The 12,861-nt window shown below is 34.2% G+C and overlaps 1 protein-coding gene across 2 annotated transcripts in view; it reads left to right on the top strand.

The window, feature by feature from the left end:
• NCKAP1 (NCK associated protein 1) overlaps positions 1-12,609 on the top strand; it is a 92,464-nt gene extending 79,855 nt beyond the window's left edge. For both annotated transcript variants that reach the window (XM_084892579.1, XM_084892580.1), the window contains 7 exons: positions 2,068-2,150; positions 2,592-2,672; positions 5,634-5,727; positions 7,556-7,672; positions 8,257-8,366; positions 9,707-9,796; positions 11,689-12,609. In XM_084892579.1, coding sequence (XP_084748705.1) covers positions 2,068-2,150; positions 2,592-2,672; positions 5,634-5,727; positions 7,556-7,672; positions 8,257-8,366; positions 9,707-9,796; positions 11,689-11,805 — 692 coding nt within the window. In that variant the 3' untranslated portion in view covers positions 11,806-12,609. The remainder of the gene's footprint in view (positions 1-2,067; positions 2,151-2,591; positions 2,673-5,633; positions 5,728-7,555; positions 7,673-8,256; positions 8,367-9,706; positions 9,797-11,688) is intronic.
• The last annotated feature ends 252 nt before the right edge of the window (positions 12,610-12,861 follow it).

The following is a 12,861-nucleotide window of genomic DNA, read 5'->3' as shown; positions in this document are numbered from 1 at the left end:
GGTTAGAAACAACTAAGCTACTGCGCTGTTCAGTGCCTGTTTACTGATAGTTTAACTCTCTGATTTGTGGAATTGAAACAACATAGAATTTGTTAAAATTCCAACCAGAATTTATAGGTTTCAAAATAAAATTCATCATCCTTTATCTAGATTCTGTTTGCTTGAATATTGTCTATAATAGTGGTGATTCATGACCTGTAATTGGCCAAAATCAAAAGATAAATTGTTTTAATACCCGTATATATCAAATTTATCTTTAAATATAATTTATTAAATATATTTTTGGAATTAAAAAATCTGTTTAAGCGTACCTTATTCAGGGAAACAGAGAAAGCTACCTTTTCAGTTGAACTATTTTTCAGATTGCTCTTTTGTCTTTGACCTCTACCTTCATGCTTTTTTTTTATCCATGTCCAGAAGTTGATGTACTTTTATAATAGCATGATTTTCACAGTCAACAAACATCCTTAAAAAGAAAAAGCAATATTTTTTTATTAAAAAGTAGCTCTGAATTGAAAGGCAGTCTGTAAGTAATTTTCAGTTTTGGCTTTCTAATTATGTGACCTGAGCAAATTTAATAATGGGCAGTATTTCTCCACATGGCAGTGATTGGCTGGAATTAATCTGCAGTTATTGTCTTCAGAAATTTTTTTCTAGTCTTTCCCACTCACTATTCTTTCACACCTTGTCTACTTCATCATTTTATGTTCCTTGCTGTAGGTGTTTGAGCTTTTAACTCCTACTTCAGATTCCACCTTTTAAATCCCAAATCTGCTCCTGTGGTTCTTGTTTAAGGCTTTATCATGGACTACAGTCATGCCTTTTTTTTTTTTTTTTAATTGATTTTTAGAGAGAGAGGAAGGCAGAGGGAGAGAGAGAAACATCGATGTGAGAGAAGATTGGTCTATTTGCCCCCCAGTCTGGGACCTAGCCTGCAACTGGGCATATGCCCTGACCGGGGATGGAACTGATAACATTTTGGTGTACAGGCTGATGCTCCAGCCAACTGAGCCTCACTGGCCAGGGCCAGTCATGGCTTCTTAACATGCATTCAGTCTTCACTTTCTAACCTGTCTGACATTCAGAGTCATATTTTTAAACATACTTCTTTTCATATCATTGTTTATATTTTTGAAAACCCTAAATAATCCACACATTTCTTGAAGGATAGTATAAACTATAATACTTAGCATAGTGTTTAGAAACCATTATTTGGATAAACTTCACATCCAGCCATTCTTCTCTGTCCTGTCTCCCACTACCTTTTGCTTGCCTGGTCAAGACCCACATAGCCATTGCTCTAATATGAGTTCCTTGGGATGTGTCTTACTCATTTGAACTTCTAAACCAAAACACTATAGACTGAGTAGTTTATAAACAACAGAAATTTATTTATCACAGCTGTGGAAGTCCAAGATAATGGTGCCAGCATAGTCATGTGAGGATCTTCAGGGTTGCAGATTTCTCAGTGAATTTTCACATGATGTAAGGCAGGGGTCTTCAAACTATGGCCCGCGGGCCACATGCGGCCCGCAGAGGAATCTGATCTGGCCCGCCAGGTTTTTTGGGCAGTGAGCGCAGCCGAGGTGTTACAGTAGGAATTAGTAGTTCATATAGTCCGGCCCTCCAGCTCTCTGAGGGACCGTGATCTGGCCCCCACTTTAAAAAGTTTGAGGACCCCTGATGTAAGGGGTTAGGGATATAATTCTGTTGTTTCTTATAAAGGCACTAATTGAATTCATTAGGATTCCACCTCATGGCTTGAGCACCTTCCAAAGGTCCTACCTTCTAATACCATCACCTTTGGGAGTTAGAATTTCAACATATGATTTTTTTCAAGAGTCTGGTGACCTATCTAAACCATTTTGAAGGATATATTCCATTTGCAGTAAACTATAGTTAATTTTCATATCAGCTTTCAATACATTTGCCTCTTTAATCATTTGTTATAGTAAAATGCTATTAATTGTGCCTTTTATCATGGGAATTTTATGACTAAGAGTTTTCTTCAAGGTTAAGAAAGAATCTAATTCATGTTCTTCTCTACTCCCCTTCCTTCACATTTAGCTGTTGACAGTGTCTTGAAGAGGATGACAATAATTGGTGTAATTTTATCCTTCCGCTCATTGGCACAAGAAGCACTTAGAGATGTAAGAAACCATTATAAGTACATATCCTATATTCATATAATCCTTTTTAATTTCCCAGAAATTAAAAGTTACTCTTTAAATTTATAGTAGGCAATGATATAATTCAAGTTTCAGTTCTTGTATTCATCTAAAATAAAGTATGTAGAAATTAAAGATACTTAAACTTTTTTTGTTTTGGTATTGAAATTCAAGGGGTATAACTTGCCTGGATATTGAGGTACTTTTCAACTTTTCACTAAAGCATTTTCCATTTGCCTGTATTCAGTTTGGCATTGAATACATACATTTCATTTCTGTGTATCTTAGTACTGAAAATTACATGACAATGGATAAAGAAAACGATTTCTATGAAAACTAGAAGTTATTGAATGGTAATATTTCATAAATCTAGAGATCGTCTTTTAAAAATAATGCTGTGTTCTTTTTTGTTGTCCTGTGTAGGTCTTGTCCTACCACATTCCTTTTCTTGTAAGTTCAATTGAAGATTTCAAGGACCACATTCCAAGGGAAACTGATATGAAGGTAATAAAATTTTTATTTGGATTTTACAGTTTCTAAAATGAAATATGTTTTAGTTACATATGAAATAGAATTTAGTAAATCTACAATTGCATAGTAAAGTTTCTATTTTAGAGTGAATAGTTAGCATGCTTGCCTTTGAAAATGCATCTTTGAAAGCTAAGCACCAAAATAATAAGCAGGCATTTTGAAAGTTAATCTTTCTTGATCATCTGTACTAATGTAAAAATGGGTCAGTATTGATCTTTTTTCCTTTAAACTGATAACTGTTTATACACGGTCATGAGCTGAATAAGGAAGACGAGATAATAAAATAAGAGTTGTTTTGTTTTAAATAAAGATAAATCCAGTCAGTTTTTTAAATTGATGTTAAAAAAATCTTAGAATATTAATTGTAGGCTATATAAATTTTAATTTTTAAAATATCTTGTTCTTAATAAATATAAGATGTGAGGTTGGTAGCCTTAAGTGAATTTCACAATTTTTATTTTGAAAATGTATTGATCATGAAGTCCAACCACTGATTTATTAGGATGACACATCTAGTAAGTAACATGTCAGCTCATACCAGTGCCTTTTAAGCTTGTATGTTTCTTAGAATGGTTGTTTTCTGTTGCACATATTTTGAAAAACACAGATTTAAAAAGGTTCTCTAAACTCTTGTATGACACTTGAGTCTTTTCTCAAATTTAAATCTTATCTAGCATTTGTTCCTTCTTTCTCCCACTCTATTTTTAAAAAAAAATATATTTTATTGATTTTTTACATAGAGGAAGGGAGAAGGATAGAGAGTTAGAAACATCGATGAGAGAGAAACATCGACCAGCTGCCTCCTGCACACCCCCCACCAGGGATGTGCCTTCAACCAAGGCACATGCGCTTGACCAGAATCAAACCTGGGACCTTTCAGTCCTCAGTCTGATGTTCTACCCACTGAGCCAAACCGGTTTCGGCTCCCACTCTATTCTTAACTCTACCCCTCTCTTTCACATGCACTTCCTATGAGATAACCAGATCTGTGTGCATTCTCACATCTACCTGCCTTGTGTTTTTTTAAAAATATATTTTCTATTGATTTCAGAAAGGAAGGGAGAGGGAGAGAGAAATATCAATGATGAGAGACAATCATTGATCAGCTTCCTGCACGGCCTACACTGGGGATCAAGCCTGCAACCCAGGCATGTGCCCAAACCAGGAATCAAACCATGACCTCCTTAGTTCATAGATCAATGCCCAACCACTAAACCACACTGTTGAGCCAAAATTATTTTTTTAAGTGGAAACATTGTAGAAAAATGTTAAGAAAATATTAAAGACAAATTAGTCCTTGAGAAGACCCTGGTGTGCAGGTCATGAGAATACTAATTAGTATTCTGTGTAACCATCCAATTCTCTTAGCACCTGATATAATTGTGCTTAAATTTAAGCAAACTTTTAGTATGTGTCCTGACCGGGAATCAAACCGTGACCTCCTGATTCATAGGTTGCTACTCAACAACTGAGCTGCCGCAGCTGGACACTATTTCATTTTTCGTTGCCAAATAATATTCCATTGCCTGGCTGTATACAATAGTTTATTTATCCATTCATTTAAATTGATTAGCATTTGGATTGTTTTCACTTTTAGGCTGTTATAAACAATGCTACTAACAAGATTCATGTACAAGTGTTTGTATGGACATATGTTTTCATTTCTCTTGGGTATTATTCCAGGAGTGGAATTGCTGTGTCATATGGAAACTTTTTTTTATTTTTTTACTTTTTATTTTATATCCTTTTGGAAAACTGCCAACTTGGTTTTAAAGTGGCTGAATCATTTTGCATTTCCACTAGCAGTATGTGGTGGTTTCACTTTCTCTATATTCTCGTCAGTACTTGTTACTATCTGTCTTCTTAATTACAGTAAGAAGTACTGACTGTTTGTATATCTTCTTTCGAGAAATGTCTATTCAGATACTTTTGCTCATTTTTCAAATTGGTTGTTTGTCTTTAATTTTGAGGTGTAAGTGTTCTTTATACATTCTGGATACAAGTTCATTAATAGATTACATGATTTGCAAATCTTTTCTGTGGGTTTATTTCATTTTCTTCATAGAGTCCTCTGAAGAACAAAAGTTTTTAAATCCAGTTTATCTATTTTTTTTCTATTATTGCTTCTATCTAAAAAATCATTGCCTAACCCAAAGTCATAAAGATTTTTGCCTATGTTTTCTTCTAAGAATTTTATAGTTAATTCTGAGTTAATTTTTGTGGGTAGAGTGAATAATGGATCACAACCTGTGTGTTTATGTAGAACTTAATCCATGGAAATTTCTATGTATTTTAAGATAAAGTTTTACTTCATACCTTATACTTCTTTTTTGTAATATCAAAGGTAACCAATTATGTAGGTAGTTTTTAATAGGTGTGGAACAGCCAGAATATCTTAAGTATTTGGAGTCCATATATGATACCAAAAAAATTACTTTAGTCTTTAGAGATTCCTTGATCAGATTTTAAATCAGTATTCCCTAATGCTGTTATAGTAAGTAATTTATCACATTATAGATATGATGAGATATAATTTTTCACTCAATAAATGTGAATATAAACATAAGTTCAATACTTTTTATTCACTTTTGTTCATTTATTCATCTCTTTTGGCTTGACATTTTATATCCATGCTTCTAAGAAAAATAATAGCTTAAGAATGATTCTGTTGGAATTTGCCACAGAAAGTATACAAGTTTTGTTTGGCTAACAGTAGGAAGTTATAACCAGCAGCAACGTACCACAAAGTACCAAATCGTCTACTCAATGTAGCTTAGTTTTGCTATACCTCCTGCTGCAAGCAAGTTTTCAAGATTATCTCGTGTTCTTGTAGGCAGACTCTAATTTAAACAAAATATCTTTTCTTACTGAAGTGAGATTTCTCAGAAATTTGTTAGAATATTTCTTACTCTGTAATTCTTATATCTTTTTCAGGTTGCAATGAATGTATATGAGTTATCATCAGCTGCTGGATTGCCTTGTGAGATTGATCCTGCCCTTGTTGTAGCTCTTTCTTCACAAAAATCAGGTAAAATGCATTAGTAAATATGTACCCTGTTTCCCTGAAAATAAGACAGTGTCTTATATTAATTTTTTCTCCCAAAGTTGCGCTAGGTCTTGTTTTCAGGGGATGTCTTATCTTTTCATGCGCTAGGTCTTATTTTTGGAGAATGTCTTATTTTCGAGGAAACACGGTAGTAGTCTTAGTTAAAATTACCAGAGCAACACAGATATAAATGTGATACTTAATCTGTTTATTCAAATGCCTACTTTATGTCAAGCTTTCTCTCTCTCTCTCTCTTTCTCTCTCTCTCTCTCTTTCTCTCTTAGTTACAGAAAGACAAAGATTTCTGTATTTTGGAACTTAAGTTATAGCATAGTCATCATACAGATTAGATTATGTAAGTCATAAAACTGGATTAGATTACTAAATCTATTTAGTGGAGTAGATGCAGTCTGAGCCCTGGGAGCTCAGAGAAAAGAGGAGGAACTACTGGGGGAAAAAAACCCCACAAAAACTGGGAAGGAAGAACCAGTAAAGGATAAGAAAAACCAGGAAACAGTAACTTCCAGGAAAGTGGAAAAGGAATGATCAGCTGTGTAGAATTAATGGGTGATGCAGTGTCAATGGAATTTCTAGGGCAAAGCGCTGATTAGCAAGGGCTTAAGAGAGAATAAGAGAAAAGGATTTAGAGATAAACTCTCAAAGAGTTTTACTTTAAAGAAGAGCAAAGAAATAAAATTATAGTAGCTGGAGGCCGAAGTAAAACCAAGGGAAAGTTTTTTTGAGGTGGGAAAATAAAGGTTTATGTCCATATTTATTTGTATGCTAATGGAGATGATACCTAGAAAAAGGGTGTCCTTTTAAAAATAGGACTAGCGCTACTAACCATAAAGATTCTGTGTATTATTATGTAATATTACACATTTAAAAGATTTTGAGGCCAGCCCTGTGAAATGTAGTACCCAGAATGCTCTAGATATTTCTAGATTTGTCTACAAAGTGGATAACATTTCATCTGTTTCTGGTACTAAAATGCCCTTCCTTAGTCCTTTGCCTGTATGACTGAGTTCATCAGTTATTTTTTTATTTACTACTGCTTTATGTTTGTAATTCATGCAGTATGTTAATTATAGTCACATGGATAGTTACTACTATTACTTAATTTGCCACAGCTGTATTTTTCATAACCAAATTTTAAAAACATATTCTGGCTCTTTTCTTATGTTCAACTCTTAGTTATATGTGGCGGTGAATAGTAGGATGACTAGAAGTTACCAGGTACAAGATAATCCACAATTTTGGTTCACAATACAGTAAATATTTTTGAAAGGGTTATATCTTAAAAGCTAGTTATTTTCATGTATGACTGGTTCCTTCTGTCTTCTAAGATGGAGAGGTTGGAAATCCAGTTCATTTTGCACATTTATACCTTTTAAATAGTACATTTCAAATTACATTCATATCTTTTAGATAAAAAAATATTAAGGATTTTATGAGATGATAAATTTTCTAAACTGTAGTAAATAGAATTTTCTTGTAAATAATTTTATCATCAGTTTTCAATAAGGAAATTTCGGGTTTCAATTATCCTAATTATATTTTTGCCCTGTAATCTTATAATTTAAAAATATTAGCAGTCTTTGAAATATGCCTGGGGAATTGATAATAGCCACTAGTAGCATATATTGTTTATATTCATTCTGTATTTCTTGTAACAAAACTGTGATCAGTTCTGTAGAGGTAGAATAAAATGCCTTATATAAAATTTTAAATTTGCCTTTTCTGATTTAGATGATCAACTCTTTAATCTAGAAGATATACCTTGGTTTTATTTTTAACTTTTCTCCCTTAGAAAACATAAGTCCAGAAGAAGAATATAAAATTGCCTGTCTCCTCATGGTCTTTGTGGCAGTTTCTTTGCCAACACTGGCCAGTAATGTGATGTCTCAGTATAGCCCTGCTATAGAAGGTAATTGTGGTCTAAAGTTATTTTGTCAATGGAAATGTTAAGAGTTTTGATATGTCAGACACTTTTAAAGTAATATTTTTTACAAAAAATGTGGGTTAAGTTCTGCCACTTACTAGCTGTGTAACCTGAATAGTCGGTATTTCTTTTTCTAAATCCCAATTTTCTGATATAGGAAATGTGTTTATGTGAGTTTATGGGTGCTTGAATGTATGTGTGGCAGGGATGGATGGTGAAGGGAGTATCTAACTCTTAGGATTATTTTAAGGATTGGATAAGAAAATGTTTGTAAAGCAGCTAAGCATTTCTTTTTTTAAGTGACTAAGACATTATAAAACTGATTTCTTTTAAGGGTTTAATTGTTTGTTTAATACAGACATAATCATTTGTTGCTCACTTGCTGTGTTATTTTTAAAAGCACTAGTCTTCATGAAAGTGAAAGGAGAGCAAGACAGATTATGCCTCAGCCTTGTTTTTAATCATGCCACTATTTATGTAGATTGTGAAGTCATTCAAGATCTGCGTTCTGTCTTATTTGATATTTGGGGGGTCACACAGAAACCACAAACCTATTTGCACTTTCTCAGGGCATTGCAACAACATTCATTGCTTGGCCAAAGCCATCAACCAGATTGCTGCAGCTTTGTTTACAATTCACAAAGGAAGCATTGAAGATCGTCTTAAAGAATTCCTGGCGGTATGTATTATCAGTAGCAAAACTTAGGACATTTTATAAAGAAAATTTAAAATAACTAATGTAAGAGAGTAAGAGAGTAAATTCTCTTAATTAACTAATTTGGGGGGCAGGTAGGAGGAATAGGTAGGGCAGGGCATTAAATAAGGAGTAGTTGGTTTTGCATTTTTCCCCCTTGACCTAGAAGTCTCCCAGTTTTTGAACTCTGCAGAATGACCTTTTTTCAAAGCTGATGTTTGTAGTACCTTAGAATTTTGTCTAGAGTTTATAAAGGGAAAAACAAAGCAAAGGAAAATTGAGGCAAAGAAAAGATGTTCTGTGTAAAAGGATATATTTTTCTTTTATTTATTTGGAGAAAGACTGTTAATAGTGACAAACTACTTCCAAAAGAGATTAGTTGTGCTAACTCTGGCCTGATGAAGTACAGCTCTAGTTTCTATGATAGTATAGTTCTCTTTCCTTTATCATTGTAGCTTTTCCATATTTACTTAAGGAAAGATGAATCATGGTATAATGAACACTAGAATAATGCTTCTTTTCAACTTATAAGTCATGTTAGCTTTTTAGAAAAGTTTATTTTTAAAACATTTAAAGCAATTATAGTACTAACTTGAGAAAATAATGTCTGTTTAAAAAAAAAACAGTATTGAAATTGAAATTTTATTTTCATTTCCTGTATTTCTTTTATTTGAAACTTAATGTCCTAATGTCCCATTAATTCAAACTTGGTATGAAATTTTCTTATTGGGAACTAATATGGTTAATACAAATATAAGAAAGATAAAAAAAATATTTCTTTTCCTGAAAAATATCAGTTTTAAAGACCAATAAGAAATTTAATTACGTTCATTTTTGTATCTGCTTATGCCTTAACTAGGGTCCCAGTGCATGAAAATTTGTGCACTCGGGGGAGGAGGGGTCCTTCAGCCAGACCTGCACTCTCTTACAGTCTCGGACCCCTCAGGGATGTCCACCTGCCCGCTTAGGCCCACTCCCCGGCTATGGCTGAGCGGACCTCCCCTTGTAGGAGCACACTGACCACCAGAGGGCAGCTCCTGCATTGATCATCTGCTCCCTGGTGGTTAGTGCATGTCATAGTGACAGGTTGTTCCTGGTTGTTCTGCCATTAGGGTAAATTTGCATATTGCCCTTTTATTATATAGGATAGTTCTAAATTATTGCTTGAATGTAAAGATCTACGTTTATCTTGTCATTTAGTTGCTCATTATATAAGCAACTGAGTGATTGAAATTTGTTGTAAGTTCAAACATACTGAAAATAACAAGTAACTGGTGAGCATTTTATTTAAAAAGAACTTATTTAAATGTGTGTGAACTTTTAAGCTTGCGTCCTCCAGTCTACTGAAAATTGGCCAGGAGACTGATAAAACAACAACAAGAAATAGAGAATCTGTTTATTTACTGCTAGATATGGTAAGTCTCATTTTAAGTTTTAGTGATAATAAAGAAGTTCCAGTCATTCTTGATAGTCTTTTCTTGACTTTTAGTGATTAAATAACAGTAAGAGCTGATGTGCTTTTTGATTCCTGGTGCTCACCCCACACAAATCACATACTTTCTAAAATTGCTAAAAAGAATGACAATCACCTGTATTTCACAATATGATAATCATATCAGAAAACAACAAAATAAAAGATTAGCATTACCTATAAGGTATTCTTTGTAGTTTTTTAACTTGTTAGGTCTTATATTTTCCTAGTGTATTAGTTTTAACTCTTCTAGTTTTCTGTAGTCTGACTCCATTCTGCCCATTTAATATAATTTTTTATAATACTCTATAATACTTCCATGAACCAGCTGGGCCTGTTTCTACCATGAACAAGCTCTTTTCTCACTGAGAATAATTTCCTTCACTGGCAGAGGTCTGTGTCTGTCTTAGTGATTCAGCATGCCTCATAGCTCAAATCTTTTTATGGAGAGACTTTCCTGATTACTCTGATCTATGTTAATCTTTCTGCTCTTTTGAATTTCTCTAGAATTTAAAGCTTTTCACCACTTAATTATAGTTGATTTGATGTTTAATTGCTTTGTAGCCTTGTCTTGGTCTCTAGTTAGACCTCAAAATATGGCCATTTTATTTATTTTATTTTTTTAAAATATATTTTATTGATTTTGTACAGAGAGGAAGGGAGAGAGATAGAGAATTAGAAACATCAATGAGAGAGAGTCATTGATCAGCTGCCTCTTGCACACCCCCTCCTGGGGATATGCCCGCAACCAAGGTACATGCCCTTGACCGGGATCGAACCCGGGACCCTTCAGTCCTCAAGCCGACGCTCTATCCATTGAGCCAAACCGGTCTTGGCAAAATATGGCCATTTTAAATGTTGGGATTTTCTTTTATGTCTTACATTAGAGACCTGGTAAACGAAATTCGTGCACAGGTAGGATCTCTAGGCCTGGCCAGTGATCAGGGCCGATCGGGATCTTTCAGCTGTCGGCTGGGGCCTTCCTGCATTCTGCGCCACCCCCTGGTCATAGCGCGTGTCGTAGCAATCGAACTCCTGGCCTCCCGGGGGATCTCCCGAGGGGACACCTTGCATTTTAGCCTTTTATATATATACTTGTAGCCCTGCGCATGAATCTGTGTGCCAGTAGCTCTCTACGAGGCCTGGCCACTCTGCGCCCGCTGCCCAGAGGCTCTCCACGGCCGGGTGTGGAACGCTTGCCTTGTTGCTGTGGCGACTAAGCAAGTATTCCACCAGGCCACTCAAGCTGCCCGCTCTCAGTGGCCATCTCCCCCCATGACTGGGGACACAACGGAGCTGAGAGGACTGGTCACCACCATCTTGTGGCTATGGGTGCCACCATCTTTGTGATGGAGTGATGGTTAATTTGCATATTACCCTTTTATTAGATAGTATAGAGATATTGCTGAAGGCTATGAATGTGTGTAGTATGTTCCCATTGGTTAACTGATTTCTGAGAGCATTCACTGTGGCACATTTACCTTTCAGTTTTTATTTTATTTTTTGTTGTTGTTTACTACTTACAGCATTTTTTTTCTTTTTCTATTTTTTTATTAAGGTATTATATGTGTACATATCTTACCATTGCCCCCCCCTCCCCCCACTCCCTACTCCCATATATGCCCTCCCTCCCCATAGTTTTTTGTCCATTGGTTTTGCTTATATGCATGCATACAAGTCCTTCGGTTTACCTTTCAGTTTTTAAAGTAAAGGGAAAATAAGTTGTGTCTATTTCTAGTGAGAACAATGTAACAATGTAAAATTATGGTTATTAGTTGTCAGTAAATGTTCACTTAATAAATAATTAGAATTCTAATGCATTTTGGAATTTTTCAGATTGTGCAGGAATCCCCATTCCTGACAATGGATCTTTTGGAATCTTGTTTTCCTTATGTCTTGCTGAGAAATGCATACCATGCTGTCTACAAGCAAAGTGTTACATCTTCTGCATAAAATATCTGCTTATTGAAGACAAGCACGCATTTTTGTTGCCTGGGTTTTACCTGTAAACTGTGGAGCTATTTTACCTTCAGGCCTGAAAAACAGTTTTGTGGATTATAAATTTTTTTCATATGGTTGTATTTTCTGATCATTGGTTTCTTAATATAGTTGTACTATAATAAACTTGGTTGATTTAGGTTGCACATTCACTGAATTCACAGAAATTCCTATAATTTTAGAGTATCATTTGTTTGAAAACTATGCATTATCTCTATGTTTTTGATATTTGATAATGAAAAAAACCTTTGCTTGTTTATTTCAGAAAAAGAATTGTATTTAGTGATTATTTTAGATAGTGATATAGCATTCATCTGTGTGTAAATTATTTCATATAGGGAAGAGTTCTGATCTGTACCTATGGTTCTTATTGAAAACAAAACTGGATGTGCATTTCTGTGATGTTATGAATACATTTCTACTTTATTTTGAAACATTTGCCAAACTAAATACTATTACACTTATAACATTAAAAATGTTAAAGGACTGCTTAGCATTAGAAGCAGACTATGTCCTGAAATTCTAAAATAGCAACACATGTTGTTGCTTGTATAAAGCCTAGTGATAATTTTTAGACTAACTTCCATGGTGCCCTATTGGCATTAGCACTACCATTGTACCCTGCTGTATAATAAATAATCTTAAACACTATCAACTGTTGATACAAATGTTAGCCCCTAACCACTTTTTATATGTTTTAAATTTTTGAAAATCAAGTGTACCTGCCATAACATAAAATAAACACTAGACTGTATCACATTTTTAATGACTTCTTTAATTTGGGATGCTTAGCAATTTATTCAATAATATGAAAGTATTAGTTTAAAATAAGCTTAGTTTAGTTTAGAAATGTCTAAATATAGCATTTGACACTAGGTCAGCTATTAGATGTTTAAATGTTTTGAAAAACATTCTACTGGAAAAATATTAAAATTAGAAAATAAAATTACATAACTTTTTAAAAAATTCAGAACTAAAAGGAAACTTGTGTGACATCAGTTTGCTAATTGT

This window comes from Pipistrellus hanaki (assembly GCF_964339955.1).
Source record: "Pipistrellus hanaki genome assembly, chromosome: 8".
In the NCBI taxonomy this organism is placed as follows: Eukaryota; Metazoa; Chordata; class Mammalia; order Chiroptera; family Vespertilionidae; genus Pipistrellus; species Pipistrellus hanaki.
Note: the sequence above shows the minus strand (reverse complement) of the source record. Positions and strands in the feature narration are given on the sequence as shown.